This window comes from Pongo abelii, chromosome 4 (assembly GCF_028885655.2).
Source record: "Pongo abelii isolate AG06213 chromosome 4, NHGRI_mPonAbe1-v2.0_pri, whole genome shotgun sequence".
Lineage (NCBI taxonomy): Eukaryota > Metazoa > Chordata > Mammalia > Primates > Hominidae > Pongo > Pongo abelii.
Window position 1 is genome coordinate 71,541,602 of NC_071989.2, and position 17,511 is coordinate 71,559,112.

Here is a 17,511-nt window from a genome sequence, read left to right on the forward strand (position 1 = left end):
CAAGTGTAGACAGTACATTACTCCCTTGAAAAAGAATTAAGCTGAAAGAGTTGACTTTGCCTTAAAAGGCAGATCTAACCCAAGCTCCATCCAGTACCAAATGTGAAACTTCATTGTTGTTTGGTGAGAATTGCCAAATTCTCACTAATACATTGGTGTAGGGCATGCTACTTTTTAAACAGCAGCACTTATTTTTACAGATTGCTACTCCAAGGAAGAAAACTGGCCACTTTTCATGTAAATATTTTGTTCAAAGATTTGTATATCTCTCTAGGAGTTTTCCCTCAGTTCCCAGGATGGGGTCCAGGAGTAGATTAACAGCTAAAAATCTCCCAAGGATATCTTGTTTTGATTTATTTACTCCAGGGAACTATCAGCTCCTTCACAGGAGCCAAAGGGGAGCTATGAATAGAGAGTCACATGAGCCAGATTCTTTACTTTACTGTTCATAAAACCCAGAGAGTAGTTGTGAAAGATCCTAATACAATTGTGAAAAGCTCTGTAAACATGAAATCTAAAACAAATGTAGATTTTCACAATATGCTTATTAATAAATGAAGTCTATGGAATAAGTTTTAGAGATAATTTACTTCAGTCACCTTTGTTTTGGAAAGGACTCAGGTTTTCTTGCAGCTGTAAGATATATTCTATTTGTGTTTATTTCAAAGGGAAGAGGAAGGATGGAGAACTGTTACAATTGACCTTGCAGAGGATATTTAAAAAAAGGTAGTTTTTGAGATTAACCAACTTTCAAAGGGCAATAAAGACATGTGAATTTGCTCATTTTAAAGCACAACAGATTAGCTTCAAATTTATTATTTGCATTGGATGGGTACTGTCTTTGGAAAGTCTCCTTATAGACAAATATGCTGCCTTACACTATGATGGCTTCATTCTGATCAGGTATTTTAAAAATTAGTACCAGAAAAGATATTGGAGGTAGTATAATACAGTCCTTCAGCTTTACAGATAGTGAAAACTGAAGGCCAGAAAAGAAACTAAAACTCAGCAGTTCATAGGGGTAGAGGGAAATAACCTGAGAAAGCCGAGTTAAATCTTAAAATTTTTACTATAAGGATAGAGATGATACAAGTGAACTTTGCAAAATAGTTTTGTGAAATTAAACAAAAAAATCTACTCTTATGTATATTTCATATTTGTTTAACAAAAGCAGCTTGATGCTTTTGTTCTGGATTATACATTAAGAACAAGCATTATTTTAATTATGTAGTAAGATTTACTATATGACTTTGAAGCCAGATTTCAAAATCTGGCTTTGTTAAATTAATTGGAAACACTCCTTCTATTAAGTTAGGTATTAAAAAAAGCCAAATATCAATAAAGATATTTTTATTAATTTTTTATAGAAACAAAATAGCTACTATAACTCTATTATAGTATATTAACAGCACTTAGTATTATATTGATTTAAACATAGTAGCTAATAAAACTTGTTTATGACATCTATTGAAATTCTCAATCTGACAGTTTTAAAATAGCTTAAAACTAAGCACCAGGTATATGAAAAAAGTACTGGAAATTTTAATTGTCCAGAAATCATAGGAATACTGGGAACCTGTAGTTATGGGAAATGGCTGTTTTTCTGAGGTTGAAACCACTTTCAATTACAAAACCCTTTGAAATTTTGCTAAGCCTATAGTTATCTCCCTAAGAACCATAAAAAAAGATAATTTTATTGGTAATTTCATTCCAGTTTAGCTTCCTCATTTTACATGTAGGGAGTCATGCCCTTTAATATGCCTGGCACTGCATGGTGGCAGTAGCAGACTTGGGCTTACCCAAAACCCTAAGTCTCTGATGCTATAGCATAGCGAAAGAGGTAGGCAATCATAACAGACACTGTATAGGATAAATAAGGGAAGAGAATGAGAGAACCAAAATAAAAATAATTTAAGAAACAATTGTTTTACTGTACTTGTGAATAACAAGAAATGGTACAGGGAATGTGAATAACATGAAATGGTATGGGGAATGTGTGACTAGTGAAGCATATTTTAACTTTTTTATTACTGGAGGAACAGAGCTAAAGGCCTAAAGAAGGCCTTACAGTATATAACAGTAAATAGAAGAGTAACATCTTTATACAATAAACTGTTAGAAATGATAAGTTTAAGTGTAAAGTTGTGCGTCTCTGCGGCTCCTGAACTTGAAGATTATTATGAATAGATTGGACCAGCATTATATATTAAAAACTTTGATACTTAGAACTTTCCAACTTTAAAATTCAGAATCATAAATGGTGACAGTAGTAGTACTGAACCAAAAATAGTCAAGTAAATAATGTCTCAGTAAAGCAAAAGCATTATCTTCTCAAATACACAAAATACAAAATTCATTTATTTTCTTGACCTTGAAAATTTCTGTTTTCCAAATATCTAGGAAAAATGAATACCTTCTGCGTTGAATCCATGTAGCAATCTGAAAAAAGAAATCAAAATGGAATGGTACTGAAAAGCTAATTTGTAGCACATAATGGTATATAGTTCTATACCATTAATACTAAAACATGAATACAGCATGCTTACAGAGCCCACCCACTCCTAATACTAGTTATTAAAGAAACGTTACTGGCTGGGCGCGGTGGCTCACGCCTGTTATCCCAGCACTTTGGGAGGCTGAGGCAGGTGGATTACCTGAGGTCAGGAGTTCGAGAACAGTCTGGCCAACATGGTGAAACCCCGTCTCTACTAAAAATACAAAAATTAGCCTGGCATGGTGGCACATGCCTGTAATCCCAGCTACTCGGGCGACTGAGGCAGGAGATTTGCCTGAACCCGGGAGGCAGAGGTTGCAGTGAGCTGAGATTGTGCCACTGCACTCCAGCCTGGGTGACAGAGCAAGACTCTGTCTCAAAAAAAAAAAGAAATGTTACTGTCTGACTAAATTTATAAGATATGTATTGGTTAAAACCATGCCATGTTGGTGCCTCTTTCATTATAGCCTTTATATGTCATAATGAATTTGACTAAAATTATCTTAGACTTCCATTATCCCACGCCTAAGAACTCACTGGCATTTGTTTCAATGTAACTGAACAAGAAGCCGTTTGGAATTGGCAGAAGTCAGATGAATAACCAGTCTTACATGCCCCTTCTTCCTCTCTTGAGCTGTTGTTTATATTCAAATTAAATACACATTGTTTCTCTCTATAGATACCTATGTACTTAATAGATTCTAGCTAGTAAACTGTACATGCCCGATAACTTTGAGGAAATTTAGTGAAAATGAAGAAAAAGAGAAAATATTTCTCTTTAGACCTGAGGTTATGTTTAGGCTGGCCCATAGAAGCAGGTCCAGATAAATTTCTAAAAAAGCAAAGTAGATATTTATGAATAGTATTCAATGCCTAGGATTAACATCTAAAAAGACTCAGTAGTACTGCTAGCCAGCCAATAAAATATAAACTCCATTTGTCTTAGTTATATAGAACTGTGTTTCCAGCTTAGAAGAGTCAAACCAATGACTTTTAGAACAATCTACTCTCATTTTTTATTCAGCCTCTAGAACATGGAAGCTTTAAAAGTGAATTGGCTAAATAGGCAAGACCTTCTGAAAGTTAACGTCTTAATGATTAAAAACAGTAAGTACAGGTTAGTAATTACCTGGGTAATTAATTGAAGCCTTATTCTGTTTTCATAAGACTTACTTGCTTAATTCAAGCAAAACAAATTTTGATCTAAATTACCTAGATAATTATGACAGCTTTTTACTTGAGAAATGTAGAACTTGCCTCAGGCTACAAAACTAACTATATTATTACTAAATGGATAACCAGGTAGGATTCTAACTGGCAATATTGTATGCTTAAGATTGATTTAACAACAGCTATTCCCAGTAAGGAAATTTTAAAAATCAGATCCAGTTACATGTTGTTATGATTTTTCTACCTTATGGACTATTTTGGAGGGATAAGCTATTAAGACTAAGAATGACAGTTGGGGAGGGAGCAGGAAGGGAGGAACCTGCACACCACATTAACACAAAGGCAATCTTCTGGCTTGGACTGTTCTTTACTACTATTCTTAAAGAAAATGTTCATTCTGCTGCAGCTAACTAGCCTCCATCTTCTACACCAAATACTATTCCATGCCATGGAAGTGCTATGCAATAACTCTCCCAGGTAGCACCTTATACCGCTTAAAAGCCTTTAAAATCTCTAATCTGAAGGTGTCACAGTAAAGAAATGTAAACACTTAGGAAAACAAAAATGTAATTACCTGATGAAGTCATCTATGTCCATGGAACGGGCCCGTTTGTCACTAAAACCTGTGCTGGTTAGGATATGCTGTATTTTATCTGCTATGCTGAAATCTTCTGGTATTATCTATCAATATAAGATTCAGAATAAATGAACGACATATCTTTAATGAGGTCACCTTGACTCTTTTTTTTAGTTCAGTAAGTCATAAAATAGTCACCTTTAATATATCTGTTAATGAGACTTTGGAAAGCCTGATTTTTACATAAGACTTGGATCTCTAATTAAAAGTGGCTGATCTTTATTAACAAAAACTTGGAATACCTTGAATTAGTAATCCTGTCTATATTAGCCATTTTCTTCTTTAAAATTCTGAAATAGTTATTAGTTTCAGACTTCACAAATAATTAAAACTGTATATTAAATTTTAAAGCAACTGTTACTCCTTTCAAAATAATGCATTTTCTTTCTACAGATTTGACCTTAACCACCTCATTTTTCTCAAAGAGGTGACCTGCCCAAGCCTTGGGAATATTAAGGATTTTACACTTAATTCACATGTTTTATCCAAATATTTTTCTTAATCTAGCTTAATATTTTTCTATTATACTTAGGCAGATTATCTAATGACTTTTTGCCCATAAAAGAGAAAATGGAGATAGTATTGTGATACATTAAACCATATAGGTTATGAGTCATAAAAAATAAAAAGAAAATTGGCCTTTACCTCTCTCTGTTCTAATTAAACTGGAAGCTAAAAAGTAAGCAAACATCACATTGCACACACTGTTACAAAAATGATAAGCATGAGGCTCACAACCAGAAATCTGCTATTGAGCCATATGAACTTTATTCTATTTCAATTTCTGGGTATTAAACTTACAAAGAAAGTAATAACTATATTTGTAACTGCTATGTGAGCAAGAAACAAGACATGGTCACAATTCAGAGGACAGTAAACTATACACAATTATTTTAAGTTGTGCAAGCTACATATATCTACAGCTTTGAGGAACCTGTAACTGCTGAATCTGATTCTTGTTATGGCTAAAAACAACTGTCAGTAGTTAGAGGACAGGGTGGAGTAATCAAAGTTGCTCATATCTGTTTCACAGGATACACAGCAGCACTGACCTGTCAGAATTCAAGTCAAAATTGTGCTACTTATACATTATATATTGTCTTTTAAGGATCCTATGGAATGTACAAAATAATCTCATGCTAGATCAACAAGAATAAACATGGACATTTTAAAAGAAAACAAATCAATGAAACTGCAGGAACATTTTCTAACTTACAATATTATGGACTGAACAGTGAATTCTGTAGTTTTTTTCCAAGAGTTGTTGCACTGCACTTGATCTATAGCATAAAGAAGTGATGCCACTGTTATTATTCCAAAGTCAGAGTAATTTCTTACTTTTCTAAACTTTTTTTAACTAATATATAAGCCATTTAAGCAATAATTTCATTTTAGATGTAATTAAATCTATATTCTGTATGGTGAAATTAAGGAATTTTAAGAGTTGTTGAATATTTAAACTTATGAAGCAAATACTAAATATATTTAAAGTGCAAAATCCTGATAAATACCTCTTAAATTCTTAGAGAAGTTCTAGACCCTCCACAAAAAATCCCCTAAAAAAAAATCTCCAAGCCCTGTAAAACTGTGTCTCACCTCTCTTTTACCCTTGAACCCCAAATTGATGAGTTGCATTTTCCCAGGTTAATAAGATGACACATATCCTTCACAAGTGTGGAAGGGGTCCATCATCACCTCATTTTTCCAACAAAAACTAGAGCAGATGTATGGTCAGAGTTTGGGAGTGTTTTCCTGTTTTGCCAAAAAACGTGATCTGACTCTCAACTCCAGCAAACTTTCTTCATTAAGTTATCCTGCCTCCCAAGCTCTAAAGATAGTTAAAAAGGTGAAGTTTGTCTGGACCCATAATCTTTATGCTTCAGGGTATGCTCAGGAAAAGGACCAAATTCTAGCATAGTATCTGGAGCACTGGTCCTTTATACATTAAAAATTAGTGTAATACTTACTTAAATGCAGCAGAGAGTGTCTTGTTTTTCCTAACAAAGGTTATCCTTACTAGACCATCCCATTCCTGAAATAGAAGATAGACATTTTCTTCAAATTACAAACTTCTTGTTCTTGTCTATGCCCACTAGGTATCATTTTCTTTTAATATATATAATTGAAGGAAACTTTCTAAAGTGAAGAAAATGTTCTGTAATCTTGATCTGGCTGGCACACACATGCAAAAGTAAGACATACATTTGATTTTTGCACTTGGCGCATTTCACTGAATGTGTCTTTTCCTCAGAATTTTTTTTTGACAATGGTCAAAGCATGACAATTTTTTTTTTTTAATTTGAAAAAATAAAGCCAGGCACAGTGCTGCATGCCTGTGGTACCAGCTACTCAGAAGGCTGAGGTGGGAGGATCACTTGAGACCAAAAGTTCAAGTCCAGCCTAGGCAACATAGTGAAACCCCATCTTAAAAAAAGAAAGGGAAGGAAAAACAAAATGGTCCCACATCTGAACAAAGAACAAGGCATTTATTTAAATCTAAGTATCATTTTCAAAAATAAGATTCAAAACAGACATGACTTCAGATACTGCCTGTGTAACACACCTAAACCTCCTTGAAGGAGTTACTGACAAACCACTCCATTTACCACCAGTTGACCACACACACAATCATGTTTTTCTCTAATGTGGCTGTAGTAAGGTTTTATATCAAGTGGTCTTCTTTCTTGTTTTTAAATCTCAAAAACAATTACAATTAAAAGATGTTACCCATACTTTAAAACAACTATTTTCATTTTACCTTGTTTTCCAAGTTTTATTCAATTTTTTTTTTTTGAGACTGGGTCTCACTTCATAACTACCTTGCATCAAATTATTCCATCTACTTCAGCACAGGGATGTGTCCTAATTAACATTTTCCTACGTTTGAATATTTAGGTTGATTCAATATTTTTCTGCTGCTATAGATACACATCTTCCTGCCTGGACTTTTTTTTCCTTTATTGAGTGAGCTAGTATTTTAACCTCACCTGAAAATTGATGGGTGGTGGTGGATTCTTAGGTTCTATCCTTACAACACTGGATTCCACCTTGGGCGGTGGTCTGAAGTTATTCTTTCCAACCTGTTAATGAAAAAGTATTTAAGTAATACTCTCAAAGGCAACTTTAGTAACCAAAGATGCTATCCTCACAGAAGGCACAACTAGATGCTCAAGGATGAGTTAAGCTAGATTATTTCAATAATAAAAATCACTGGCTGGGCGCTTTGGCTCACACCTGTAATCCCCCAACACTTTGGGAGGCCAAGACAGATGGATCATTGAGCCCAGGAGTTCAAGACCAACCTGGGCAACATAGCAAAACTCTGTGTCTATAAAAAATACCAAAAAATTAATCAGACGTGGTGACGCACACCTCTAGTCCCAGCTACTTGGGACTCGAGAGGATTGCTTGAGTATGGGAGGCAGAGATTGCAGTGAGCCACTGCACTGCAGCCTGGGTGACAGAGTGAGATTCTATCTCAGAAAAAAGAGAAAGAAAACAAAATTCACTTACTTTCATTAGATGGTCCACACGTGCCAACAGCTGTGTATTAATTGAGAGTCTGCAGTATAACTTATCTCCAGGTTTTGCAACCAGTCGGAGGGCAAATTCTCTTTGAAACATAAGTATAGCACACCTGAAAAGAAAGCAGAAAGGAATAAGGAAAATGGTCATTGTCAACTATAAATGAATTTTAATTGCAGTGAATTTTCTTGGGAGAGAAATAGCAAAGCATTGGCAGCTGATTATAAGGTAGGAGAACACTTTCAGTCTTTTTTTTATTGCCACAGAATGAGAGAGCTGGCTTTGTTTTTATAATTGCTGTACTCCTCATGGCAAGATAGCTTGCAAATACAAGCCTTTAATGACTGGATGAGAAGATGTTTCAAATCAGCACTAGTCCATCACCTCTTCTATGAAAACAAAGTGAAATAAAATTGTTTCAGTAGCAGAAATATATTTATGGGGTAGCAAACACCTTTAAGGAAGAGGTGAGACTGAAGAGGCAGATTGTGATGTTCAATGTTTCCTTGATTTGACAGGTTAAAAGATGTAGACTTTCTTTTTTTTTGAGATGGAGTTTCGCTCGTCGCCCAGGCTGGAGTGCAATGGCACAATCTCGGCTCACTACAACCTCTGTCTCCCAGGTTCAAGTGATCCTCGTGCCTCAGCCTCCCGAGTAGCTGGGATTACAGGCACACACCACCACCCCTGGCCAATTTTTCTATTTTTAGTAGAGACAGTGTTTCACCATGTTGGCCAGGCTGGTCTGGAACTCCTGACCTCAGGTGATCCGCCCACCTCGGCCTCCCAAAGTGCTGGGATTACAGGCATGAGTCACCATGCCCAGCCAAAAGATGTAGACTTTTTATTCAGCAGGCAATGGGGAAGACTTTGTAGGGGTTAACGAACAGAGGAGCATCTTCAAAGCTACCCTTTGACATTCAAACTTTTGACAAGTCACACTAAAAATACATTTGGCATTGCAAGCCAAGCCACAAATGTCTGTATGTATATGTGCTTATATTGCATTTCAAAACAAAAGTTTCATGAAACCATAATCACCTGGACTACATGCAATGCCCTGTGATATATTCTATTCCATGTGATTACAAAAAAAAGGATGGTCATGACTCATTAATTTTATAACCACTAGTTTTTGACTTGCAGTTTGAAAGCCACTAGTATATAATGTAGAAAGTGACTTCAAAGTTCATGAAAATATTGAGTTAAAAGATAAAAATAAGGCTGGTGTGGTGGCACACACCTATAATCACAGCACTTTAGGGGGCCAAGGCGGACAGATCGCTTGAGCTCAGGAGTTCAAGACCAGCCTAGGCTGAACATGGTGAGACCCCTTCTCTAAAAAAAATACAAAAATTAGCTAGGCATGCTGGTACACCCCTATAGTCCCAGCTACTCAAGAGGCTGAGGTAGGAGAATCGTCTGAGCCCAGCCCAGGGAGGCTGAGGTTGCGGTGACCTCAGATGTCACCACTGTACTCCAGCCTGTCTCAGAAAAACAAAAAAAAGAAAAAACATAAACTTTATTATTCAACATAAGCTCCATCAAGTTCAAGACACTTTTGTAAGTGATGATACCAGCATTTTAGTCTATATCAAAAAAACTGAGGCTCTGGGGAACTTAGCCATGTCACTGCAGTCTTTTTTTTTTTTTTTTTTTTTACATTATTAACTGAAGAAAAGAGTGCCCTTTCAAGATTTTTTAAGACTAGGAAACAAAAATAAATCAGAACGGCCGGGCACCGTGGTTCATGCCTGTAATAATCCCAGCATTTGGGGAGGCTGAGGTGGGCAGATCACTTGAGCTCAGGAGTGGGAGACCAGCCTGGGCAACATGGCAAGACCCATCTCTAAAAAAAATACAAAAATTAGCTGGGTGTGGTGGCACATGCCCGTAATCTCAGCTACTTGGGAGGCTGAGGTGGGAGGAATGCTTAAACCCAGGAAGTAGAGGCTGCAGTGAGTGCAGATCACACCACTGCTCTCCAGCCTGGGCACCAGAGCAAGACTGTCTCATAAAATAAAAAGAAAATGAGTCAGAAGGGGCCCAATCAGGACTGTAAGGTGGATACCTAACCATTTCCCATTGAAACTCTTGAAAAATTGCCCTCGTCTGATGAGAGGAAAGAGTAGAAGTATTATGGTGGAGGAATCTCTGGGGAAGCTTTCCCAGGAGTTATTCTGCTACATCTTAGCTAACTTTCTCAAAACTCTCTTGTAATAAGATGTTTCATTCTTTGGTCCTAAAGAAAGTCAGCAAGCAAAATGCCCTGAGCATTCAAAAAAGAACTGTTGCTATGACCTTTGCTCTTGACTGGTCTGCTTTTGCTTTGACTGGAGCCACTCCGTTTCTTCGTAGGCATCACTTTCACTCTGCTTTGTCTTTAGGATCACACTGGTAAAGCCATATTTCATCTCCATTACAATTCTTTGTAATTCTTTGAAGAAATGTTTCAGAATCTTGTTTTCTTTTTTGACAATCTCGCTCTGTTGCCCAGGCTGGAGTGTGGAGTGCAGTGGCACAATCTTGGCTCACTACAACCTCCGCCTCCTGAGTTCAAGCGATTCCCCTGCCTCAGCCTCCCGAGTAGCTGGGATTATAGGCGCCCACCAAAATGCCCAGCTAATTTTTGTATTTTTAGTAAAGATGGGGTTTCACCATGTTAGCCAGGCTGGTCTCCTGACCTCAAGTGATCTGCCCGCCTCGGCCTCCCAGGGTGTTAGGATTATAGGTGTGAGCCACTCCACCCAGCCATGTTTCAGGATCTTGATCCCAGTTATGTAAAATTTCCACTGGAAGCTTTGCTTTTATCTGCAGCTGATTTGAGTACAATGTTTTTTGTTTTGTTTTTTTATAAAATCTTTCAGAAAAGAGGGTATGACAGTTTTGGCATCTATCAAGTAGAAAGTTTGTTTAACTTTGATTTTGCAGTCAGAATTGTGTAAGCTAAACCAACTGTGATGTCTATGGTGTTGGCTATTGTTTGTGCTGTTAAATGTTGTTCCTCGTCACTTAGGGAACAAACAAGATGAATGTTTTCCCACAAATTGATGTGGCCAGTCTGCCACTGTAGGCTTCAACTTCAACATTGTCTCAGCCCTTCTTAAAACAAGTTATCCATTAGTAAACTGCTGATTTCTTTGGGATATTGTCCCTATAAACTTTTTTTTTTTTGAGACAGAGTCTCGCTCAGTCGCCGAGGCTGAAGTGCAGTGGCGCGATCTCGGCTCACTGCAAGCTCCGCCTCCCGCGTTCACGCCATTCTCCTGCCTCAGCCTCCCGAGTGGCTGGCACTACAGGCGCCTGCCACTACGCCCAGCTAGTTTTTTTGTATTTTTAGTAGATGCGGGGTTTCACCGTGTTAGCCAGGATGGTCTCGATCTCCTGACCTCATGATCCGCCTGCCTCGGCCTCCCGAGGTGATGGGATTACAGGCGTGACTCCATAAGCTTTTTGTAAAGCATCAATGATTTCACCATTCTTCCAACCAGGCTTCACCATAAATTGGATGTTTGTTCTTACTTCAATTTTAGCAGAGTTCATGTTGCTCTGATAGGGGCTCTTTTCAAACTGATGTCTTATCCTTCTCAGTGCCTCACACTAGATCCTGTTCAGTTAGTACAGAGTTTATTTTGGTGCAAAAAAATTTTGAAATCCATGCATAGTTTTTTCTTTTTTTTTAAATTATTATTATTATACTTTAAGTTTTAGGGTACATGTGCACAATGTGCAGGTTAGTTACATATGTATACATGTGCCATGCTGGTGTGCTGCACCCATTAACTCGCCATTTAGCATTAGGTATATCTCCTAATGCTATCCCTGCCCCCTCCCCCTGCATAGTTTTTTTCATAATACACATTTTCCATGAACTTTTTGAAGACCTCTTATACTACAGACCAGTTAGGAAACCACCGCAATTGTCTAGACATAAGGTAATAAAAATTCTAACCTAGGCTTAACGGCAGGAAGATTCAAAAATAGGGAAAGGCTGTCTGGTCTCAGAAGCAGGACTTCCAGCACACTACCCCCAAATAACCTCTCAATTAAAAAGAGAGAAAGACCTCCACACAAATCAACATTTTCTACAAAAATTCTTCAGTAGTTTTTCAACCGACCTGACTCATTTTTGGCTATGTTCACCACCTGAATTGTAAGTCTTTCAAAATTTGGCAGTAACTCTAGTCTTTTGTCACAAACCTGAAAAAAGGTCGATGTAGCAACAGCTTGAAGACAAAAGGCGAAGAGATCTGTAAGAGAATTAACTAGTTATTTCTGGGAAAGACACATCAGAGGAACACTTAGTATGATGTTCCTGAAAATGTGAGGACATACCTGATAAGGCAAATTTGCCACACAAGTATCAAAGAATGGCAGATCTGTTTTCAACACATCACCCACCAGTACTTGAAGTTTGCTGGCCACAGGCCTGATGAGAAAAGAAGAAATGTAAAAAGAATGTTGTTTCATGAGATTGAAATGCACTTTAATTCTATTATGTATACTCACGTGCCCTGAACTCTTTTGTGAAGTTCAGCTACTAGCCTTGGGTCAAGTTCACAAGCAACAACCTAATTAAAAAAAAATAAAAATTATTCAGGTTAATTATGGAATATAAATCTTTTATTGTTATCCCAACAGGAACTCTTACATGATTTATGTGACACACTTCTTTTCCCATTTCTACCATCAATATTCCTTCAATTGTACTCGCATACTTCAAATAACAAACAAAAACGGGCCGGGTGCAGTGGCTCACGCCTGTAATCCCAGCATTTTGGGAGGCTGGGGTGGGCGAATCACGAGGTCAGGAGTCAAAGACCAGCCTGGCCAACATGGTGAAACCCCATCTCTACTAAAAATATAAAATATTAGGCCAGGTGCAGTGGCTCACGCCTGTAATCCCAACACTTTGGGAGGCTGAGACAGGCAGATCACCTGAGGTCAGGAGTTCGAAACCAGCCTGGCCAACATGGCAAAACCCCGTCTCTACTAAAAATACAAATTTAGCTGGGTACAGTGATGGGCGCCTGTAATCCCAGCTACTCGGGAGGCCGAGGCAGGAGAATTGCTTGAACCTGGGAGGCAGAGGTTGCAGTAAGTCGAGATCGTGCCATTGCACTCCAGCTTGGGCGAGAGACAGTGACTCTGTCTCAAAACAAAAACAGAAACAACACAAAATATTAGCTGGGTCTAGTGGTGGGCGCCTGTAATCCCAGCTACTCAGGAGGCTGAGGCAGGAGAATTGCTTGAACCCTGGAGGCGGAGGTTGCCATGAGCCAAGACTGTGCCACTGCATTCCAGCCTGGGCGACAGAGTGAGACTCCATCTCAAAAAAAAAAAGCAGGTGTGAGGCCGAGGTGGGTGGATGATGAGTTCGGGAGATTGAGACCAGCCTGGCCAACATGGTAAAACTCTGTCTCTACTAAAAAATTCAAAAATTATCTGGGCGTGGTGGCATGTGCCTGTAATCCCAGCTACTCAGGAGGCTGAGGCAGGAGAATTGCTTGAACCAGGGAGTCAGAGGTTGCAGTGAGCCGAGATGGCGCCACAGCACTCCAGCCTGGCAACAGAGTGAGACTCCATCTCAAAAACAAACAAACACCACTACCCAGAAAAGTAGACAACCAGATTATGTGAGAGTTCTACCCATATAATCAATAGAATCATGTTTCATCTGTCTCCATGCTTTGTAATTCAACAGATGATGAAAAAAAATACACCACGTCTGTGCTGTCAGTGTTGTTAGAGAAGAACGTACAATGCAATTGCTCTTACTGTTAGTATGTCACATCTACTGAGATACACAATACATGGCATAGATAACTTCTCAAGTAAATGAAAATGGATGTCAAATAAGGCCAAAATTGAAATTTTATTGCAATTTCAGCTGAGGTTTCACTGACTTCTTTTATTTTTATTAAAAAAAAAATTTTTTTAAGAGATGGGGTCTCACTCTGTTGCCCAGGCTGGAGTGAAGTGGCGCTATCATAGCTCACTGCTGCCTCGAAGTCTTGGGCTCATGGGATCCTCCCACCTCACCTTCCTGTGGAGCTGGGACCACAGGTGTGTACCACATCAGGCTAATTTCCTTTATTTATTTTTTATAGAGACAGGTCTCTCTATGTTGCCCGGGCTGGTCTCAAAACTCCTGGGCTCAAACAATCCTCCCACCTTGGCCTCCCAAAGTGCTGGGATTATAGGCGGGAGCCACCATGCCCAGCATCTTTTTATTTTTTATAGAGATTGGGTCTTGTTTTGTTGCCCAGGCTGGTCTCAAGCTCATAGCTTTAAGCAATCTTCCTGCCCCAGCCTCCCAAAGTGCTGGGATTACAGATGTGGGCCACAGCTCCTGGCCCTACTTCTATATAGACCCTGTTTACATGGTAAACAATGTGCTCTTTACTCTGTTTGGCTCCCAGATCTATCTTTAGTTTTATTTTTATTTTTTGAGACAGGGTCTCACTCTGTCACTCAGGCTGCAGTGAAGTGGCAAGATTACGGCTCACTGGAGCCTCAACTTCCCAGGCTCTGGTAATCCTCCCACCTCAGCCTCCCTGCTAGCCGGGGCTTCAGTCATGCACCACCATGCCCAGCCAATTTTTTGTAGAAATGGGGTTTCACCATGTTGCCCAGGCTGGTCTCGAACTCCTAGGCTCAAGCCATCCACCCGCCTTAGCCTCCCAAAGTGCTGGGATTACAGATGTGAGCCACCATGGAAGGCCCTCCCAGATCTATTATCTGCTTTTCTCTGTGTCCTATAGATAATGCAGTCCAGCTCCCTTACCTTTCAACTTCTGGTTGGAATTGGCCAGTGAAAGGCACCAGCATTATAGGGTACAAAGGGGAGGTGTTGGGTATTTCCTTCCTAATTAAACTCCCTGTTGAGGCTGGGCATGGTGGTTCATGCCTGTAATCCCAGCACTTTGGGAGGCCGAAGTGGGCGGATCACCTGAGGTCAGGAGTTTAAGACCAGTCTGGCCAACATGGTGAAACTCCATCTCTACTAAAAATACAAAAATTAGCCGGCGTGGGGGCAGGTGCCTATAATCTCAGCTACTCGGGAGGCTGAGGCAGGAGAATCTCTTGAACCCGGGAGGCAGAGGTTGCCGTGAGCCAGGACTGCATCTCTGCACTCCAGCCTAGGGAACAGAGTGAAATTCCCTCTCCCAAAAAAAAAAAAAAAAAAAAAATTCCCTGTTGAAATACCTAATGTGGTTTCTGTTTTCCTCACTGAAATATCTCACATTTTCTTTTCTTTTTTTTTTTTTTTGAGACAGAGTCTCACTCTTTCACCAGGCTGGAGTGCAGTGGTGCAATCCTGGCTCACTGCAACCTCTGTCTCCTGGGTTCAAGTGATTCTCCTGCCCCAGCCTCCCAAGTAGCTGGGACTACAGGCGCCCGCCACCACACTCGGCTAATTTTTGTATTTTTAGTAGAGATGGGGTTTCACCATGTTGCCCAGGATGGTCTCAATCTCTTGACCTTGTGATCCACCCGCCTCAGCCTCCCAAAGTGCTGGGATTACAGGCGTGAGCCACCGTGCCTGGCCGAAATATCTCATATTTTCTAAGACAAAATTTCCAACAAGGGATCAGGAGTTACTACTAAAATAATAGCAATTAGTTAAAACATATTTAGATTGTAAACCAACTGAGCTTGCTAACATAGTCATTTGTGATACCAAACATTAAATCCCCTTTTTACCTTTTTTGCCTTTTCTAACAACTTTACAGTCATGTTGCCAGTTCCAGGTCCAACTTCCAGCACTACATCAGTTGGTCTTAAGGCAGCCTAAAAGCAAGCACAAACACTTTAGCTCTTCTGGCAACATCAGAACACAGAAGTTAATTTACACCTGAACATCTTTACTCATATGTGCTCCGATAAGAGCTCTTAATCTGACTCCATTTTTAGATTTCTTCATGATCTACGTGGTTAACAAAATTACCACAATAACATTTGGTTCAAATGAAAATCTAAGACCTCTCCTAACTTGGAGGAATACCGCTCAACTTTAGGAGTCAGAAAAGCAGGAACAGCATTTCTGGGATTGGCATTCTGCTTTCTATCTGGAAATATTCCAATAGCCTTTTGTTACCTTCTCTGTTCATATCAACAAGTTCAAACGGGAAAGGACTGTACGTGTTGGACGAAGATTTTTCAATTCTCAACCCATGTATGGTTTCAAGGATGCAGAAGAGCAGAAACTGTATACAAAATTGAATGTCTGCACACCGCTGTAATATTCTACGGCCACAGCTTTCATCAGATGCTCAAAGGAAACTATGAGCTAAAAAGGTTAAAATAGTACATGACCCTTCTTTTTTTTTTTTTCTCAGTTTTCAAATGACACAAAGCCTGACAAGATCCTTTAACTATGTAATACTCTTTCTACAGCTCCAGGAGGCTTTCCTTGCTTTTAACCATAAGTGTAATCTGCACCGTGTGTATTTCACTTCCTAACACCCAATCATCCATAACCATAAGAGAACATCAATAACTCAGATAGGAGTAATAATCCAAGCAATTTATATGTGGTACTGGCATACACCAAATAATTTATATGTAGTACTATATGTTTTTCTGGGAAACAAACTTTCTAATGTGTGGTTTAGACATAAACAGGTGGAGTACATAAAAACTAAGTGATCAAAAAGGTGATTAGAAATAGAAGAATAATTATCTTGAACAAATACAAAGGTCCAGCTATAAAGTAGATAATCCACAAAAAGACACAGAATTGGGAACCAGGAGAAACTCAGACCCACAAAATGACGCTTATCATTCAGAAGACAGCCCGTGAATCCTAGACAATTGTTTGATTCATTCAACAAATATTTACAGAGCATCTAATTTACGGCAGGCACACTTTCTACCCTTATGTATTCATAGGAATAAAATTAATAAAGCAACAACTCTCTCCCTTTCCTCTTCCACACCCACCTTATCGATAATGCTGTTAATAATGAGAGGATTTTTCAAAATGTGCTGCCCAATCCCCGTGTTGAACATGAGTCCTGTAAGAAAACACGAAACAGCCTTAATTTTCCTACTGAGATTAAGTATTAGGCAGTCCCAGAGAAGAAAGCTGCATGGGTAGGGGGAAGATTTCTGCGCCAACCAGGGCCACGAGACGTCACGCCAGGACTGACAAACTCATAAGTTCACCCTCCAGCTGGAAAGGAAATCAGCGGCGACGCGCTGGGCCTGCGGCCGACTCGGGGACCTACCCCTGCCTTCCGCGCTCACGGGAGTGGGTCCTGACCGGCCTCCGCCGATCAGGTCTCGGTCCGCACCCCAGGCTAGGTCCTGCCGGAAGACCTGACCCGACCGACCCCAGCTTCCTCGCGGGGATCCGCACCTCCAGCGCTCTTCAGCTCCCGGCGCTGCTCCTGCCGCCCGCGGCGGCGGCCGATGGCCCCCGACTTGACCTTCGGCATCTCGGCAAGAAGCGGGCCCACAGGCTCGGGACGTCAAGGAGGACCAAAGAGGGCTAGCGTGAGAAAGCCACCACGTGAGGAACTCCGCCACGCGCCGCCCGCACCACTCTGGCCCAAGCGCCGGAGGGGCAAGGGTCCGCCCCCTCCCGTACGCTCTGAGCGCCTCCTCCAGAAAGAGGGCGGACCTTGGAGCCCACTGACTGCCGGGAATTGGAGTCACCGAGGGAGGAAGGCCGAACCGC

The 17,511-nt window shown here is 39.9% G+C and overlaps 1 protein-coding gene across 5 annotated transcripts; it reads right to left on the minus strand.

Moving 5' to 3' along the window:
- Window positions 1–1,907: 1,907 nt before the first annotated feature.
- Window positions 1,908–17,440, minus strand: DIMT1 (DIM1 rRNA methyltransferase and ribosome maturation factor). Of its 5 annotated transcripts, none has more exons than XM_002815593.6 (12): window positions 17,191–17,440; window positions 16,773–16,846; window positions 15,534–15,620; window positions 12,336–12,397; window positions 12,162–12,255; window positions 12,027–12,076; window positions 7,815–7,938; window positions 7,289–7,381; window positions 6,269–6,333; window positions 5,518–5,581; window positions 4,239–4,345; window positions 1,908–2,439 (listed from the first exon to the last, which is right to left on the minus strand). In XM_002815593.6, the coding sequence occupies exons 1-12, from the start codon at window positions 17,267–17,269 to the stop codon at window positions 2,397–2,399; spliced, it is 942 nt and encodes a 313-aa protein (XP_002815639.1). In that variant the 5' UTR covers window positions 17,270–17,440; the 3' UTR covers window positions 1,908–2,396. The 5 variants fall into 5 exon arrangements, with proteins under 5 accessions (XP_002815639.1, XP_009239016.1, XP_054411575.1 ...); XM_009240741.4 differs by having other exon boundaries at window positions 17,060–17,439; XM_054555600.2 differs by having other exon boundaries at window positions 1,908–3,326; window positions 17,191–17,432.
- Window positions 17,441–17,511: the final 71 nt, after the last annotated feature.